This window comes from Episyrphus balteatus, chromosome 1 (assembly GCF_945859705.1).
Source record: "Episyrphus balteatus chromosome 1, idEpiBalt1.1, whole genome shotgun sequence".
NCBI classification, from domain to species: domain Eukaryota; kingdom Metazoa; phylum Arthropoda; class Insecta; order Diptera; family Syrphidae; genus Episyrphus; species Episyrphus balteatus.
Genome location: NC_079134.1, coordinates 151,060,910 through 151,078,656, shown reverse-complemented (window position 1 = coordinate 151,078,656; position 17,747 = coordinate 151,060,910). Strand labels below are relative to the sequence as shown.

The 17,747-nt window shown below is 29.3% G+C and overlaps 1 protein-coding gene across 1 annotated transcript in view; it reads left to right on the top strand.

Moving 5' to 3' along the window:
* Window positions 1–17,747, top strand: part of LOC129905899 (gamma-1-syntrophin) — a 183,236-nt gene that overhangs the window by 129,637 nt on the left and 35,852 nt on the right. The window contains exons 6-7 of the mRNA XM_055981523.1: window positions 87–251; window positions 10,869–11,053. Of these exons, the coding sequence (XP_055837498.1) occupies window positions 87–251; window positions 10,869–11,053 (350 nt within the window). The remainder of the gene's footprint in view (window positions 1–86; window positions 252–10,868; window positions 11,054–17,747) is intronic.

The following is a 17,747-nucleotide window of genomic DNA, read 5'->3' as shown; positions in this document are numbered from 1 at the left end:
TATGGGTTTCTAATTTCCATTTTATATCCTGTTGATGTATATATTTTCTTCTTCTCTTTCTCTTCTCTTCTGCTTATCTAAAACAGTTACTAAGGACACCCCCGACTCAGACAACGATGCAACATGTGCGGAACTGAAGGCTGACGAAGGATTCAAATCCTCGGTGAATAATGGCACAATAAGTAGGAGCTGTAGTCGACCTATGTCAATTTGTTCGGAGCCGGAGAAAAAGTGGGTCGATGTTGTTTCAGGTGAGTTGTTGTCTCCTGATCCTGATGGCTAAAACTCTGCTGATGGGTGAATATGTTAATAGAGAGAGAGAGAGAGATTGGTTTTGAGTGCGGGATGGGTTGAGGAGTTGGTGAGTGTTTATTTTTCGCTTTTTGCTCTTTGTTTCAATTTGCAATAAGGAGAAAGGAGAGTTGGCTTTTATATTACTTATTTTCTCATCCTGGGATGCGGAGGATGATGTAGATGATGATGGAAGAGATAGGATATGGAAAATACTTCCTTCTTTTTTTTTTTGTCTTCATAGAGATCCTTGTGGGATTTTTTACTTATTTTTGTTTACATTTAGTTTGTAAGGACTAACTGTCATAGGAAACGACGATGTCGACAACGACGTCTGGTCCTGAATCATTGTTGCTTACTCAGCTATTGTGTTACACCGCATTTGCTACTAACTGAAGCTCGAAAGGATTCTTGAGAGAGAAAAGACGAGTAGGTACTCGTCAATAATTTTTTATATCTATATTTGAAATGGTTGGATATAAAAGGATGATGAAGTACCTAATTTAATTTGTACGAGAAGAAGAATTTTTCTCCTTCCTTTTTGTTTATTTGTTTGATTTTATTTTTATTCATTTTGTTTTCCTACTGATTGAATATTGTTCAGGTTTTGCTTGATTGGATTTTTCTTTCCTGAGAGAAAAGAAAAAAAAAATCTAATGAAGTCAATTGGAATATTTTTTTTTTCATTGGTTTTGGATAAAACTTAGAAAAATAGAATTAAATAAGGAAGTTTCCTTTTTTTTCTTGATTTTTTTCTTATTGAACAAATGATAGACAACAAAAAAAAGGATGTTTCAGCAGGGATCGCATTTGAAAACAAGGGGTTTCTTTTATTATATTGAAATTGGTAGACATTTTTTTAACAATGAAATGAGGAAATTAACTTTCTTTTATTAATATGTATTTTAATTAAAAAAAATCTATGATAATTAAAAAAAAGCATTCAAAACCGTAAAATGGGAGAGGAAAAAAAGAAATAAAATCAATATAAATAAAAAAAACATTCCTCTTCCGTAGTAGTCCTAACGTAAAACAAAAAATTAATTTTACTGCAAATAGCTCAGAAATTGGCTTAAAAGAAACTTTAAGATTTTATTCGAATTTTTTTTTGAAAATTAAAAAAAAAATTGTAATTTTGCAATTTTGTTTGCAAATAACTCAGCATAAACGATTCAAGGAAACTTTTGGGATTTCTACCATGAATTGAGCTTAAATATACCTTTCTTTTGATATCTCACTCAATGGATTTAGATGAAATTTTCAAAAAGCATTTTCTCGAGAAGGGATTTTTTCGAAAAATTAAAAAAAAAAAAAATAGATTGGAAGAAAGACACATTTTTTTGTTTGCAAATAACTCAGCAACCAGACCTCAAAAAAACTTTTGGGTTTCTATCATTAATTGAGCTTAAATATATCTTTCTTTTGATATTTCACTCAATGGATTTAGATGAAATTTTTCAAAAATGCATTTGTTTCGAGAAGGAGTTAACCTTGGATTTTTTCGAAAAATTAAAACAAATAAAAGATTGGAAGAAAAACACGTTTTTTTGTTGTCAAATAACTCAGCAACCAGACCATAAAGAAAATTTTGCTAAACAAGTTTTTTTCTTTGCAAATAACTCAGCAACCAGACCTCAAAGAAACTGTTTGCTTTCCACCATTAATTGAGCTTAAATATACCTTTCTTTTGATATCTCACTCAATGGATTTAGATGAAATTTTCAAAAATGCATTTTTTCGAGAAGGGGTTAACCTTGGATGTTTTCGAAAAATTAAAAAAAAAATTGATTGGAAGAAAAATACGTGTTTTTGTTTGCAAATAACTCAAAAACCAGACCTCAAAGAAACTTTTGGGTTTCTACCATGAATTGAGCTTAAATATACCTTTCTTTTGATATCTCACTCAATGGATTTAGATGAAATTTTCAAAAATGCATTTTTTCGAGAAGGGGTTAACCTTGGATTTTTTCGAAAAATTAAAAAAAAAATAGATTGGAAGAAAAACACGTTTTTTTGTTTGCAAATAACTCAGCAACCAGACCTCAAAGAAACTTTTGGCTTTCCATCATTAATTGAGCTTAAAGAGACCTTTCCTTTAATATTTCACTCAATGGATTTAGATGAAATTTTCAAAAATGCATTTTTTTTCGAGAAGGGGTTAACCATGGATTTTTTCGACAAATTAAAAAAAAAATAGATTATAAGAAAAATATGTTTTTTTATTTGCAAATAACTCAGCAACCAGACCTCAAAGAAACTTTTGGCTTTCCATCATTAATTGAGCTTAAAGAGACCTTTCCTTTAATATTTCACTCAATGGATTTAGATGAAATTTTCAAAAATGCATTTTTTTTCGAGAAGGGGTTAACCATGGATTTTTTCGAAAAATTAAAAAAAAAAAATAGATTGGAAGAAAAACACGTTTTTTTGTTTGCAAATAACTCAGCAACCAGATCTCAAAGAAACTTTTGGGTTTCTACCATGAATTGAGCTTAAATATACCTTTCTTTTGATATTTCACTCAATGGATTTAGATGAAATTTTTCAAAAATGCATTTGTTTCGAGAAGGGGTTAACCTTGGATTTTTTCGAAAAATTAAAAAAAAAAATAGATTGGAAGAAAAACACGTTTTTTTGTTTGCAAATAACTCAGCAACCAGATCTCAAAGAAACTTTTGGGTTTCTACCATGAATTGAGCTTAAATATACCTTTCTTTTGATATTTCACTCAATGGATTTAGATGAAATTTTTCAAAAATGCATTTGTTTCGAGAAGGGGTTAACCTTGGATTTTTTCGAAAAATTAAAAAAAAAAATAGATTGGAAGAAAAACACGTTTTTTTGTTTGCAAATAACTCAGCAACCAGATCTCAAAGAAACTTTTGGGTTTCTACCATGAATTGAGCTTAAATATACCTTTCTTTTGATATTTCACTCAATGGATTTAGATGAAATTTTCAAAAATGCATTTTTTTCGAGAAGGGGTTAACCTTGGATTTTTTCGAAAAATTTAAAAAAAAATAGATTGGAAGATAAATACGTTTTTTTGTTTGCAAATAACTCAGCAACCAGACCTCAAAGAAACTTTTGGGTTTCTACCATGAATTGAGCTTAAATATACCTTTCTTTTGATATCTCACTCAATGGATTTAGATGAAATTTTCAAAAATGCATTTTTTTCGAGAAGGGGTTAACCTTGGATTTTTTCGAAAAATTAAAAAAAAAAATAGATTGGAAGAAAAACACGTTTTTTTTGTTTGCAAATAACTCAGCAACCAGATCTCAAAGAAACTTTTGGGTTTCTACCATGAATTGAGCTTAAATATACCTTTCTTTTGATATTTCACTCAATGGATTTAGATGAAATTTTTCAAAAATGCATTTGTTTCGAGAAGGGGTTAACCTTGGATTTTTTCGAAAAATTAAAAAAAAAAATAGATTGGAAGAAAAACACGTTTTTTTGTTTGCAAATAACTCAGCAACCAGATCTCAAAGAAACTTTTGGGTTTCTACCATGAATTGAGCTTAAATATACCTTTCTTTTGATATTTCACTCAATGGATTTAGATGAAATTTTTCAAAAATGCATTTGTTTCGAGAAGGGGTTAACCTTGGATTTTTTCGAAAAATTAAAAAAAAAAATAGATTGGAAGAAAAACACGTTTTTTTGTTTGCAAATAACTCAGCAACCAGATCTCAAAGAAACTTTTGGGTTTCTACCATGAATTGAGCTTAAATATACCTTTCTTTTGATATTTCACTCAATGGATTTAGATGAAATTTTCAAAAATGCATTTTTTTCGAGAAGGGGTTAACCTTGGATTTTTTCGAAAAATTTAAAAAAAAATAGATTGGAAGAAAAATACGTTTTTTTGTTTGCAAATAACTCAGCAACCAGACCTCAAAGAAACTTTTGGGTTTCTACCATGAATTGAGCTTAAATATACCTTTCTTTTGATATCTCACTCAATGGATTTAGATGAAATTTTCAAAAATGCATTTTTTTCGAGAAGGGGTTAACCTTGGATTTTTTCGAAAAATTAAAAAAAAAAATAGATTGGAAGAAAAACACGTTTTTTTGTTTGCAAATAACTCAGCAACCAGATCTCAAAGAAACTTTTGGGTTTCTACCATGAATTGAGCTTAAATATACCTTTCTTTTGATATTTCACTCAATGGATTTAGATGAAATTTTCAAAAATGCATTTTTTTCGAGAAGGGGTTAACCTTGGATTTTTTCGAAAAATTTAAAAAAAAATAGATTGGAAGAAAAATACGTTTTTTTGTTTGCAAATAACTCAGCAACCAGACCTCAAAGAAACTTTTGGGTTTCTACCATGAATTGAGCTTAAATATACCTTTCTTTTGATATCTCACTCAATGGATTTAGATGAAATTTTCAAAAATGCATTTTTTTCGAGAAGGGGTTAACCTTGGATTTTTTCGAAAAATTTAAAAAAAAAATAGATTGGAAGAAAAACACGTTTTTTTGTTTGCAAATAACTCAGCAACCAGACCTCAAAGAAACTTTTGGATTTCTACCATGAATTGAGCTTAAATATACCTTTCTTTTGATATTTCACTCATGGGACTTAGATGAAATTTTTCAAAAATGCATTTGTTTCGAGAAGGAGTTAACCTTGGAATTTTTCGAAAAATTAAAACAAATAAAAGATTGGAAGAAAAACACGTTTTTTTGTTGTCAAATAACTCAGCAACCAGACCCCAAAGAAAATTTTGCTAAATAAGTTTTTTTCTTTGCAAATAACTCAGCAAGCAGACCTCAAAGAAACTGTTTGCTTTCCACCATTAATTGAGCTTAAATATACCTTTCTTTTGATATCTCACTCAATGGATTTAGATGAAATTTTCAAAAATGCATTTTTTTCGAGAAGGGGTTAACCTTGGATTTTTTCGAAAAATTAAAAAAAAAAAATAGATTGGAAGAAAAACACGTTTTTTTGTTTGCAAATAACTCAGCAACCAGACCTCAAAGAAACTTTTGGGTTTCTACCATGAATTGAGCTTAAATATACCTTTCTTTTGATATCTCACTCAATGGACTTAGATGAAATTTTTCAAAAATGCATTTGTTTCGAGAAGGAGTTAACCTTGGATTTTTTCGAAAAATTAAAACAAATAAAAGATTGGAAGAAAAACACGTTTTTTTGTTGTCAAATAACTCAGCAACCAGACCCCAAAGAAAATTTTGCTAAATAAGTTTTTTTCTTTGCAAATAACTCAGCAACCAGACCTCAAAGAAACTGTTTGCTTTCCACCATTAATTGAGCTTAATAATATACCTTTCTTTTGATATCTCACTCAATGGATTTAGATGAAATTTTCAAAAATGCATTTTTTTCGAGAAGGAGTTAACCTTGGATTTTTTCGAAAAATTAAAACAAATAAAAGATTGGAAGAAAAACACGTTTTTTTGTTGTCAAATAACTCAGCAACCAGACCTCAAAGAAACTTTTGGGTTTCTACCATGAATTGAGCTTAAATATACCTTTCTTTTGATATCTCACTCAATGGACTTAGATGAAATTTTTCAAAAATGCATTTGTTTCGAAAAGGAGTTAACCTTGGATTTTTTCGAAAAATTAAAACAAATAAAAGATTGGAAGAAAAACACGTTTTTTTGTTGTCAAATAACTCAGCAACCAGACCCCAAAGAAAATTTTGCTAAATAAGTTTTTTTCTTTGCAAATAACTCAGCAACCAGACCTCAAAGAAACTGTTTGCTTTCCACCATTAATTGAGCTTAATAATATACCTTTCTTTTGATATCTCACTCAATGGATTTAGATGAAATTTTCAAAAATACATATTTTTCGAGAAAGGATTTTTTCGAAAAATTAAAAAAAAAATAGATTGGAAGAAAAACACGTTTTTTTGTTTGTAAATAACTCAGCAATCAGATCTCAAAGAAACTTTTGGCTTTCTATCGTGAATTAAGCTAAAAGAGACCTTTCTTTTAATGTCTCGCTCGACGTAGATATCTGGAAGACATTTTTTAAAATGTATTTTTTTTTTCGACAAAGGTTTGCCTTAATAGTCTAAGATCCGGCCATAGGACGACCTACCCTCATCGTTATACCAGTTGAGAGTTATATTTTCTGAAAGCTAGTGTCTTAGGAAATAAATTGCACATGGGTTGCCAAGCGATATCCTGTCAAGGCATAGGGTTGCCAGGCCTTAAAGTTCATTTTTGCAAATTTTTGAAACTGCGACCCTGCTTATATGGCAAGCCTAAGAGTTATAAAAAAAATATAATGTCATAGGAATTTTAATTTAAAAATTTTAATTTTCAGGATTTTTTAAAATTTGAAGTTTGAGTAGGGTAAACAAAGGTAAATTTAGAAAAAAGGCAAAAATCTATTTTCTAAACAAAACGTGATAGAAATAAAATTGAAATTGGAATCGATAGATATTATAAATATATGAAAGCCACACATACAAATAAAAAATGTTAAAAATCTACAACGCGAGATATAGTCTTTTTAGAGTCATGATACTCCAATTCGATATTTGAGAAATAATTCACCAAAAATCAGAATGAAAGATTTTTTAAATAATTTTTATGTGATAAGTTAGGAAAAATAAAATAACTTGACACGTGTCTGTCAAATTTTTAATTAAACTTACCGTTTTTGAGAGGGGATTTTTTGAAAAGGTGCTTATTTTCATATTTCAACATATTAAAGGGAAAAATCCCGTCATGGGACGACCTATCCACCTCATTATACCAGTTGAAAGCTATATTTTCCGAAGGGTAGTGTTTAAAGAAACAGTTTGCACATGGGTTGCCTAGCGATATCCTGTCAAGGCATAGGGTTGCCAGGCCTTAAAGTTTATTTTTGCAAATTTTTCAAAATGCGACCCTGCTTATATGGCAAGCTTAAGAGTTATAAAAAAAATATAATGTCATAGGAAATTTAATTTAAAAATTTTAATTTTCAGGATTTTTAGAAATTTGACATTTTAGAAGGGGAAACTGAGGTAAATTTAAAAAAAGGTCAAAAAGCTATATCCTTAACAAAGAGTGGTAGAAAAAAGATTGATACTGGAATCGATAGATATTGTTAAATTATATAAGTCACACATACAAACCAAAAATGTAAAAAATCTGCTACTCGAGATATGGACGTTTAAAAGTCAAAACCGTGAAATTCGATGTTTGAGAAATAATTCACCAAAAATCAGCACGAAAGGTATTTGAAATAATGTTTATGTTATTAGAGAGCATAAATAAAATAACTTGACACGTATCTGCCAAATTTTTGATTTGACTAAGTTTTTGGTTCCTGTGTATTTTTGAAGAATTACAGATTTTTACAATTCAATTCACTGTTTCGGTGTTATTCTTCAAAAATACACAGGAACCAAAAACTTAGTCAAATCAAAAATTTGGCAGATACGTGTCAAGTTATTTTATTTATGCTCTCTAATATGGTGGATAGGTCGTCCCATGACGGGATTTTTCCCTTTAATATGTTGAAATATGAAAATAAGCACCTTTTCAAAAAATCCCCTCGCAAAAACGGTAAGTTTAATTAAAAATTTGACAGACACCTGTCAAGTTATTTTATTTTTCCTAACTTATCACATAAAAATTATCTAAAAAATCTTTCATTCTGATTTTTGGTGAATTATTTCTCAAATATCGAATTGGAGTATCATGACTTTAAAAAGACTATATCTCGAGTTGTAGATTTTTTACATTTTTTTGTTCTATGTGTGGCTTTTATATTTTTATAATATCTATCGAATCCAATTTCAATTTTATTTCTATCACGTTTTGTTTAGAAAATAGATTTTTGCTCTTTTTCTAAATTCGCCTTTGTTTACCCTACTCAAACTTCAAATTTTAAAAAATCCTGAAAATTAAAATTTTCAAATTAAATTTCCTGTGACATAATATTTTTTTTACAACTCTTTGGCTTTGGGTATAAGCAGGGTGGCGTATTCAAAAATAATGAAAAATAAACTTTAAGGCCTGGCAACCCTATGCCTTGACAGGATATCGCTAGGCAACCCATGTGCAAACTGTTTCTTTAGACACTACCCTTCGGAAAATATAGCTTTCAACTGGTATAATGAGGTGGATAGGTCGTCCCATGACGGGATTTTTTCCTTTAATATGTTGAAATACGAAAATAAGCACCTTTTCAAAAAATCCCCTCGCAAAAACGGTAAGTTTAATTAAAAATTTGACAGACACGTGTCAAGTTATTTTATTTTTCCTAACTTATCACATAAAAATTATTTAAAAAATCTTTCATTCTGATTTTTGGTGAATTATTTCTCAAATATCGAATTGGAGTATCATGGCTCTAAAAAGACTATATCTCGCGTTGTAGATTTTTAACATTTTTTATTTGTATGTGTGGCTTTCATATATTTATAATATCTATCGATTCCAATTTCAATTTTATTTCTATCACGTTTTGTTTAGAAAATAGATTTTTGCCTTTTTTCTAAATTTACCTTTGTTTACCCTACTCAAACTTCAAATTTTAAAAAATCCTGAAAATTAAAATTTTTAAATTAAATTTCCTATGACATTATATTTTTTTTATAACTCTTAGGCTTGCCATATAAGCAGGGTCGCAGTTTCAAAAATTTGCAAAAATGAACTTTAAGGCCTGGCAACCCTATGCCTTGACAGGATATCGCTAGGCAACCCATGTGCAATTTATTTCCTCAGACACTAGCTTTCAGAAAATATAACTCTCAACTGGTATAACGATGAGGGTAGGTCGTCCTATGGCGGGATCTCCTACTATAAATAACTTAAAAAATTATTCACAAAAATTTCCTTAGATCAAATTGGTAAAAAATCAATAAAAAATGTGTGACTCACTGTGGTGTATGAGTAACATTTTTGTATCATTAAACAAAATTCCTATATTTAAACTCAAACCTAAGCTTCGCACTGTGGGCTATAACGCTATTTTAGCAGGAATTAATTAAAAAGTCAACTTCTTCAAATATTGCTCATTTTAGTCTTATTCGATAGATAAATGGACTAGCTATGATTGTTCATTCAAAATTGAGGTCAAAACATTCATTGGATACATAAAAACACAACCGAAAAGCAAGTTTTCGAAAAAAAAAAACAAAAAAGTCCACTTTTTCCTATATCCTGATATTCGTTTAATGAGTTTGTTTTAACGGATCGATTGTGAAAATTTTGCTAGTTTATCAATTACTGATATATCCTAATATAGTACTTGCTATTAAATTGTAATTATATTGAACTTTTGTTTATAAATTTTAAGGTAAAGTATGTTACTAGCACCGATTTCATATAAAACGAATGTTCCTAAGCTTTAAAAAAAAGGCACGCGTAGGCACACTCTAGAAATAATTTTAAAAAGTAGCTAGCCTATATGGTATTATGTTTTTTATAAAACTATGTCCTACAAGAGCAAACTTTTTTCGCTGTAACTCTGAAAGTATAGTGAGAAAAATGTTCAAAAAAACCACTTACGATGAAAAAAAAACGTGTTGAATGTTTTCAAATAACGGTTTTTTTATTTGCGATAACATTTTACCTTCCCTATTTAGTAAAAACAACTTTTGTAACCGTTCAATGACACCATTTTCAAGTTTGATGCGTTCAAACTTCAAAAAACTCATTTTTTTGTTTTTTATACCAATAATATCTGTTGTAAATTGGAAAACCTTATTTAACATAATATTTCGTTTATTTTTGTTGTTGGTCTTATCTTTAGTGTCTGTTGTACCATAAAATTATCATTATTATATCATTCGACATCATCTTAATGGCTTTAACTGCAACTTTAGATTATTTCGAGAATTTCTATAATTAATTCCAGCTATAAAAGCGTTCTAGCCCACAGTGCTTCGGTTTAAAATCAGCAACTTCAATACAAATAAAGCATTTTAAACTACTTGAACTATTCCACAAAACCCTCTCAAACAAGTTATCATGTCTCAAGAAGGTCTGGATACTTTCCTATTAAATGTCATGTCCTTGTCTCAAATGTTTGCACTCGGTAAACAAAAAACTTCAATGGGTTATATAGACTCAGACAAATACAAAGCAATAAACAAACACACACTTACACATACACACATTTGTGTGGTCTTAATAAACTAAAACACTCTGCACCTCTCCTAATTAAACTTAAACGTTCCATTGCATTCCATTCTATGTATTATAGACCCTTGAATGTACAGGCACACACCCTCGCTAACTTTTCCAGGCATGCACTTAATTTTGTGTTCATGTTGGCATTAGGTAGGTATTCTGGCAGAAATATTTTTGGCAAACTGCACATCTGGGATAATTGGATTATAATGTTGGTGTGGGAAATAGAAACCCTCCCTCCCATGGGAAACTGAGGGGGGAAACAACAAAAACCAAAAAGCCTCCAATTACTACAAATTACCCTTCTAGCTAAAAACCTGCAATGAACAACTAATTTCACTTTAACTTTATATACATTTTTCGTTCGTTCTCTCTCTATTTTCCGGTTCGTCGTCCTGTGTGTTTTTCCTGGACATCAATGCAACTCGAAACAACACAAAAACAACAACGAAAACAGTTCCCTTGATGATGGCCTACGTGACTCGATACATCTACGGCACAGACAAGCTGCGACCTAATGCCTTTGAAGTACGTGGCCTCAATGGAGTTTCAACGGGAATCATTCACTGTGATGATCTGGCGATTCTCAGTCAATGGCTCAAACTAATAACAGACAATGTAGTTGGATTAACACATTTACAGGTAAGATAGAGAGATCCCTAAATTGATTGATGCAAAAGCCAGGTAGGTCTTTTTCCCCGAAAAACCTTCTAAAAATGTCTACCTCACTTCACAGACGAGTACAGAGTTACATTTAAATAGAAAATAGATCCTTCTATCTTCATGAAGACTAGTGATGGGAACTATCGAATGATTTGAACTATCGAATAGTTCATTTATTCATTCATTTATTCATTCGAATAAAAACTATGGAATAAAACTATCGAATACAAACTATCGAATAAACTATCGAATAAACTATATAATAAACTATCGGATAAAAACTATCGAATAAAAAAACTATTCGAATGAAAGAACTATTGTTTATGAAAAGTATTCTAATGAGAAAACTATCGAATGAAAATAGTAACTAATTGAATGAATGAATGAATGAATGAATGAATGAATGAATGAATGAATGAATGAATGAATGAATGAATGAATGAATGAATGAATGAATGAATGAATGAATGAATGAATGAATGAATGAATGAATGAATGAATGAATGAATGAATGAATGAATGAATGAATGAATGAATGAATGAATGAATGAATGAATGAATGAATGAATTAATGAATGAATGAATGAATGAATGAATGAATGAATGAATGAATGAATGAATGAATGAATGAATGAATGAATGAATGAATGAATGAATGAATGAATGAATGAATGAATGAATGAATGAATGAATGAATGAATGAATGAATGAATGAATGAATGAATGAATGAATGAATGAATGAATGAATGAATGAATGAATGAATGAATGAATGAATGAATGAATGAATGAATGAATGAATGAATGAATGAATGAATGAATGAATGAATGAATGAATGAATGAATGAATGAATGAATGAATGAATGAATGAATGAATGAATGAATGAATGAATGAATGAATGAATGAATGAATGAATGAATGAATGAATGAATGAATGAATGAATGAATGAATGAATGAATGAATGAATGAATGAATGAATGAATGAATGAATGAATGAATGAATGAATGAATGAATGAATGAATGAATGAATGAATGAATGAATGAATGAATGAATGAATGAATGAATGAATGAATGAATGAATGAATGAATGAATGATTGAATGAATGAATGCATGATTAAAAACTATCGAATGAATGAATATTTCACAACTATCAATAGTTTAAGAAAACTATTCGAATTAGAAAAGAAAACTATCGTATAAAAAAACTATTCGAATGAAAAAACTATCGAATAAAAAAAAATATTCGAATGAAAAAACTATCGAATAAAAAACTATCGAATGAAAAAACTATTCGAATGAAAATAGTAACTAAATGAATGAATGATTTAAAACTATCGAATGAAAAAAAAAATAAAACTCAAAAAATTCCATGTTGATTGTTCCTATAGGGAAGTAATCCCGGTTTCCCAAAAAAAGGATTATGGGTTTTGGTCAAACAAACATTCGAAAGCTAACAAATTCCATGGTCCAATGAAAGTCCGAGTAGATTTTCGTGGAAATTGCTCAGAAAGGAAGGATTTTAATCCCGGACGCAAAATACAGAGTCAGAAAAAGAGAGATAAAGAGAGTAGAGAGGAGGGAATTGTCATTGGGTTTTTGTGTGATGCAAATACGGAAGGGAGAATTCACCTCCTTCCGGTTGTTTTGTGGGGGACAAATGCTTCCGGTGGTGGCTATATGTGTAAATATACTTATGCATATGGATGTGAAAGGATTGCATACTGACTGTTCTCGTTCGGATAATAATTGAGGAGGAAAAAAAGAGAGAGAGGGTAAAATAATGTTTTTCTGGATATAGGACGTAAATTTTCTTGTAAGCATTTTCCACACAGAAAAGAGAGACCATCAATCAGAGGACTTTTTCGGAATTATATATCTCCTGATTGTACAGCTGCTCAAGAGAGAAGATTTATTCTAGTACAAAAGAAAATTTAACTTTTAAAACATGCTTATGCCAAAGTAACAGTCAAGGAGAGAGAAATACATACATTACATAGCTTTGGAAAGAAGTTTAATTTTCATTTTTTTAAGTAGTTTTTTTTTTAGAATTTTTTTTTTTTGTGGTACTTGTGTGTGGACCTCTTTATGCAGCTTTAGATAAATGTTCGACAATATTTACAAGGATCTATCCCCAAAAAAAAAAAAAACCAAAAAGGAAAAGGATGCAAGTTTGCAAACTAGATATTGTGGTATTTGTGGATGTTATTATAAGATAAGAAGGGATTTTTGAATTTTCCATTTGAACGCTTTGTATCTAGGATAAATTTTTAGAGATATTCCCAATAGATTTTAACTGGACTGATAAAATAATAGTTAAGAACAGGGTTGTACATTTAAAAATATTTTAAAGAGAAATAAATTGGGAAAATCCCATTAATAATGATACATTCGGTCAGCGATTTTCAAATTAAAAGTGGGCTTAATATAAAAAGCCTCTTTTTTATCCCTTATATAATAGGTATTACATTATCACTTAATACTTTTGTTGTAAGACCTTTCTACTATTTCCTTTTAGCTTATTAGTTTTTCTTTATTATTTTTAATTGTTTTTTGTTTTATTTATCGAAAATTTTTTTTCCTCATCTAATTTTGCCCTTCATAGACCAGTGCCAATCCGGTTTTCAGAGGACAAAAGTTAAAAAATTATTATCAGCATAAGGGTGATGGGAAAATTTAGCATAAAGTGGGTGGGTGGGTCGGCGAAAAAGTGGGGTGGGTGTCAAAAAACGTGTTTTTTACGATTTCTCTCAAATTAAAAGATAAAAGTCATATGCAGATATATACTAAAAATGTGTACAACTTTTATTCAAACCATTTTTTTATATAACCTCAAAAAATATTGAGAAAATTGCAAAAATATGATTTTTTAGTTTTTATTTTTATCTTTTACAATTTTTGGATTTTGGTTGGATTTTAACAAAACCTGGTTAAAAATTACTTTATGTTTTTTACCTATTTTAATTTTTTTTGAAAAAAAGTTAATTTTTTGATTTTTGACAAATTTAATTTAAAATAAAATGCACGACTGGGTCGCACGAACTTGCTCTTAGAGTTCAAGTTGCTTAAGTTTTTAAGACTTTTTATATAGCAACTTGGGAAATGTAGGTATAAAAAACAAAACAAAAAATAAAACAATATCTGAAATCAAATCGCCTCACAAAACAAGTACGCAGTTTTACCTGATATATTAAGGTGCATTTTTAGAAAAAAAAAATTTCAAAATCGTTAGAGCCGTTTTTTAAAAAACTAATTTTTTATAAATAATTTTTTGAAAAAAAAGTTTAAAAATAAAACTGGTATGCCATTTTGTAGAAATAACTAATCAACATCTAAAAACAAAATTTCAAAAAAATTCAATGTCCCGTTTTCGAAAATTTGATTTTTCAAAAAAAAATTTTCAAAATTTTTTTAAAAATCCAAAAATTATTTTTTTCAAAATTTTATTTTTGGCTTATATTTAAATTATATAAATGCTTTTGTATAAAAAATTTCGTTGAAATACAATAAGTGGTTTTGTAGAAAATCCGATTTGAAAAAAGCGGTCCTATGGCAGGTACCGTTAATAACGATTTTCAAAAAAAAATTTTTTCTTCAAAATATAGACATTGTTTAAAAACTAACATTTGAATTTTTTTAACAAAATCGTTGGAGCCGTTTTCGTGAAATTAAACTTTTCCGAAATTTTTGTATGACAGGTACCGTTATTTTTGGTCCGAAAAAATTAATTCCAAAAACCCCTCTGGAGAGTCTCCAAAAACTACTACATATCAAGTTTGGAGTCAATCGGTCCATCCGTTTAGGCTCTAGTTAATTATACAGACAGACGGACAGACGGACTTCCGGGACCCACTTTTTTGGCATTTTCTATCATCGTAATGTCATGGAAAAATGTTATCTCAACTTTTTTTTTGTACGAATGCATAACTTGATATATGTATAGTACCTATATCGCAAGTAAAAATGTATAGATTTCTTTTATTTGTAATACCCATGGGAAAGAGAACATATGTAATGAATTTCGTAAGAGTACCTTTTATACCATTGATTCTATCGGACTTATCGCAGATTTCCCTATTTCCCAAAAAAACACCCTTTAACCTAAAAAATTTGTATAGACAGTTTGGGTTCTTGGTTTCTGTTATAAATGAAACATTTTTACCAATTTTCATTGATGTAACATTTTTTGCACAGTTTTTGTACTTATTCCGAATTGTATCATTTCTTAAAAAAAACACCCTTTCACTCAAGATAATTTTGTACATTTTATAGATTCTTAATTCTCCTTTATTATAAATAAATAATTATAATTAACTTCACAGTTTTTTAAACTATCTACCTTTGAATTCATAGAAGTTATTAGCCTTTCTCATTAAATTGTTTCAAATAGTTATTTCCGCACCATAATTTGTTTTGGTTAGCTTGTACAAATATTTTTCATAAACGAATTTATGTGTAAAATAAAGCAAAACTATACACAAAAACACCAAAAACACCAAAAACTCACTCTTGCATAAAACATCAAAAGTTTATGTAGGTAAACATAACGCTCTTTATTAATTTGAAACCCCCACAGACAGAAAAAAAAATAATTGTTAGTAAAATAATGGATATTTCTATATCCTTCCGGTATGAAAGAGGATAGTTTTTAAACACAAATTGTGATGCATTTTCAAAAAACGTTTATAATGTTGGTTGGCTTGTAAATAAATTTTAAATTTGTTTTGGCTTAAGTTCCTGAAATAATAATTATATTCAGAAATTTTATCCGCAAAAAACTTCCGGAAGTTTTTCGTACTCGCCTCCTACCTATTCTAGTGGAACAATATACGTTATAAAATCCGCAACTTCCAGTTTGACTAACTTTTCACTGCAGTATTTATTTGATGGAAAATTGTTATTCATACATAAACCACTATAGTCAGTCCTCTCTTTGTTTTAGATGATTCGGGAATTGTATTTTATATATGCAATTTCAAGTGCTTTTTGCAATTGCAATTAATTGAAACTATTTGAAACACATCTACTGAATGCAGCAGCGCGTGAATCTATTCCGTTATTGAAACGTAAATTATATACAATTTTAAATTCATTGAACTCTCTTCGATATCGACATATTTTGCAATTGGTTTCTTGCAACTTGGATATATTCCAGGGCCAGATAATTTTAGTAGCAAAATAGCTATAACTTTAGGAATCTTTGGATAGGTTTTAGGGCCCTGAATACAGAACAAAAAAAAAAATTGAAGAAAAAATAAACAAACAAGATTAAAAAATATATTTTTCACAATACCTAGTAAGAAAGTCGTGATAAAATAAACCCTCGATGGAAGTAATGAAATCGTTATAAAATTTTTGGCCTTTTACTGGGCCACAAAACGTATTTTTAAGACAAAAATGGTGAGATAGAATCTGGCTTTTTGAGTATTTGCTAGCTCTAAACTCGTAGACCTTTGCACAGATGAATCGGGGATGGGAAATGCATTTTAAAATTGATTTGCATTTTATGTTTGAGACACATTATGTAAGGTAGGATTTTGGTTGACATGATTTTTGCTGATAAACCAGGTTTTTCTGCTGAACTTTTTAAGGCGTACAATGGATTAAGAAATAAAATTCACGACTGGGTCGCACGAACTTGCTCTTAGAGTTAAAGTTGCTTAAACTTTTAAGACTTTTTATATAGAATTTTGGAAAAAAAAAAAATAAAATTCGTTTTTTAAAAAAATAAAATAAAATCTCAAATCAAATTGCCCTCCAAAAAAAAACTTAATTTTTATAAATAATTTTTTGTAAAAAATGTTTTAAAATAAAATTGGTATGCCATTTTGTAGAAATCACTAATCAACATCTAAAAACAAAATTTCAAAAAAATTCAATGTCCCGTTTTCGAAAATTTGATTTTTCAAAAAAAAAAATTATTTTTTTGGAAATTTGTTTTTTGGTTTATATTTAAATTCTATAAATGCTTCCTCACAAAAAGTTTCTTTGAAATCAAATAAGCAGTTTCGGAGATAATCGGATTTGAAAAAAACGGTTCTATGGCAGGTACCGTTAATAATGATTTTCCAAAAAAAAAATTTTCATTAAAAGATAGACCTTAGCTTAAAACTAACATTTTTTAAACAAAATCGTTGGAGCCGTTTTTGAGATATTTCAATTTTACTAAAATCGGTATATGACAAGCACCGTTATTTTTGGTCCAAAAAAATTAATTCCAAAAACCCCTCTGGAGAGTCGCCAAATAACGCTGCATACCGAGTTTGACATTAATCGGTCCATCCGTTTAGGCTGTAGCTCCTTATACAGACAGACAAACAGACTGACAGACAGACTGACAGACAGACAGACAGACAGACGGACTTCCGGGACCCACTTTTTTGGCATTGTCTACCATCGTAATGTCATGGAAAAATGTTATTTCAACTTTTTTTTTTGTACGAATGCATAACTTGATATACATATATACCTATATCGCAAGTAAAAATACAACAGTTTAGTCTATTCGTTCTCATTTCGAGTTTGAGTCCTTATTTGACTGGAACTTTTTTTTAATGTTCGACTTTCTCATCTAGGACTTACTCAATCTAATAGAACATTTTAATGCACAAGAATTAAAAAAATAAAAATAAAAAAAAAAAAAATAATTTAAAAAAATCTGAAAAATTAAC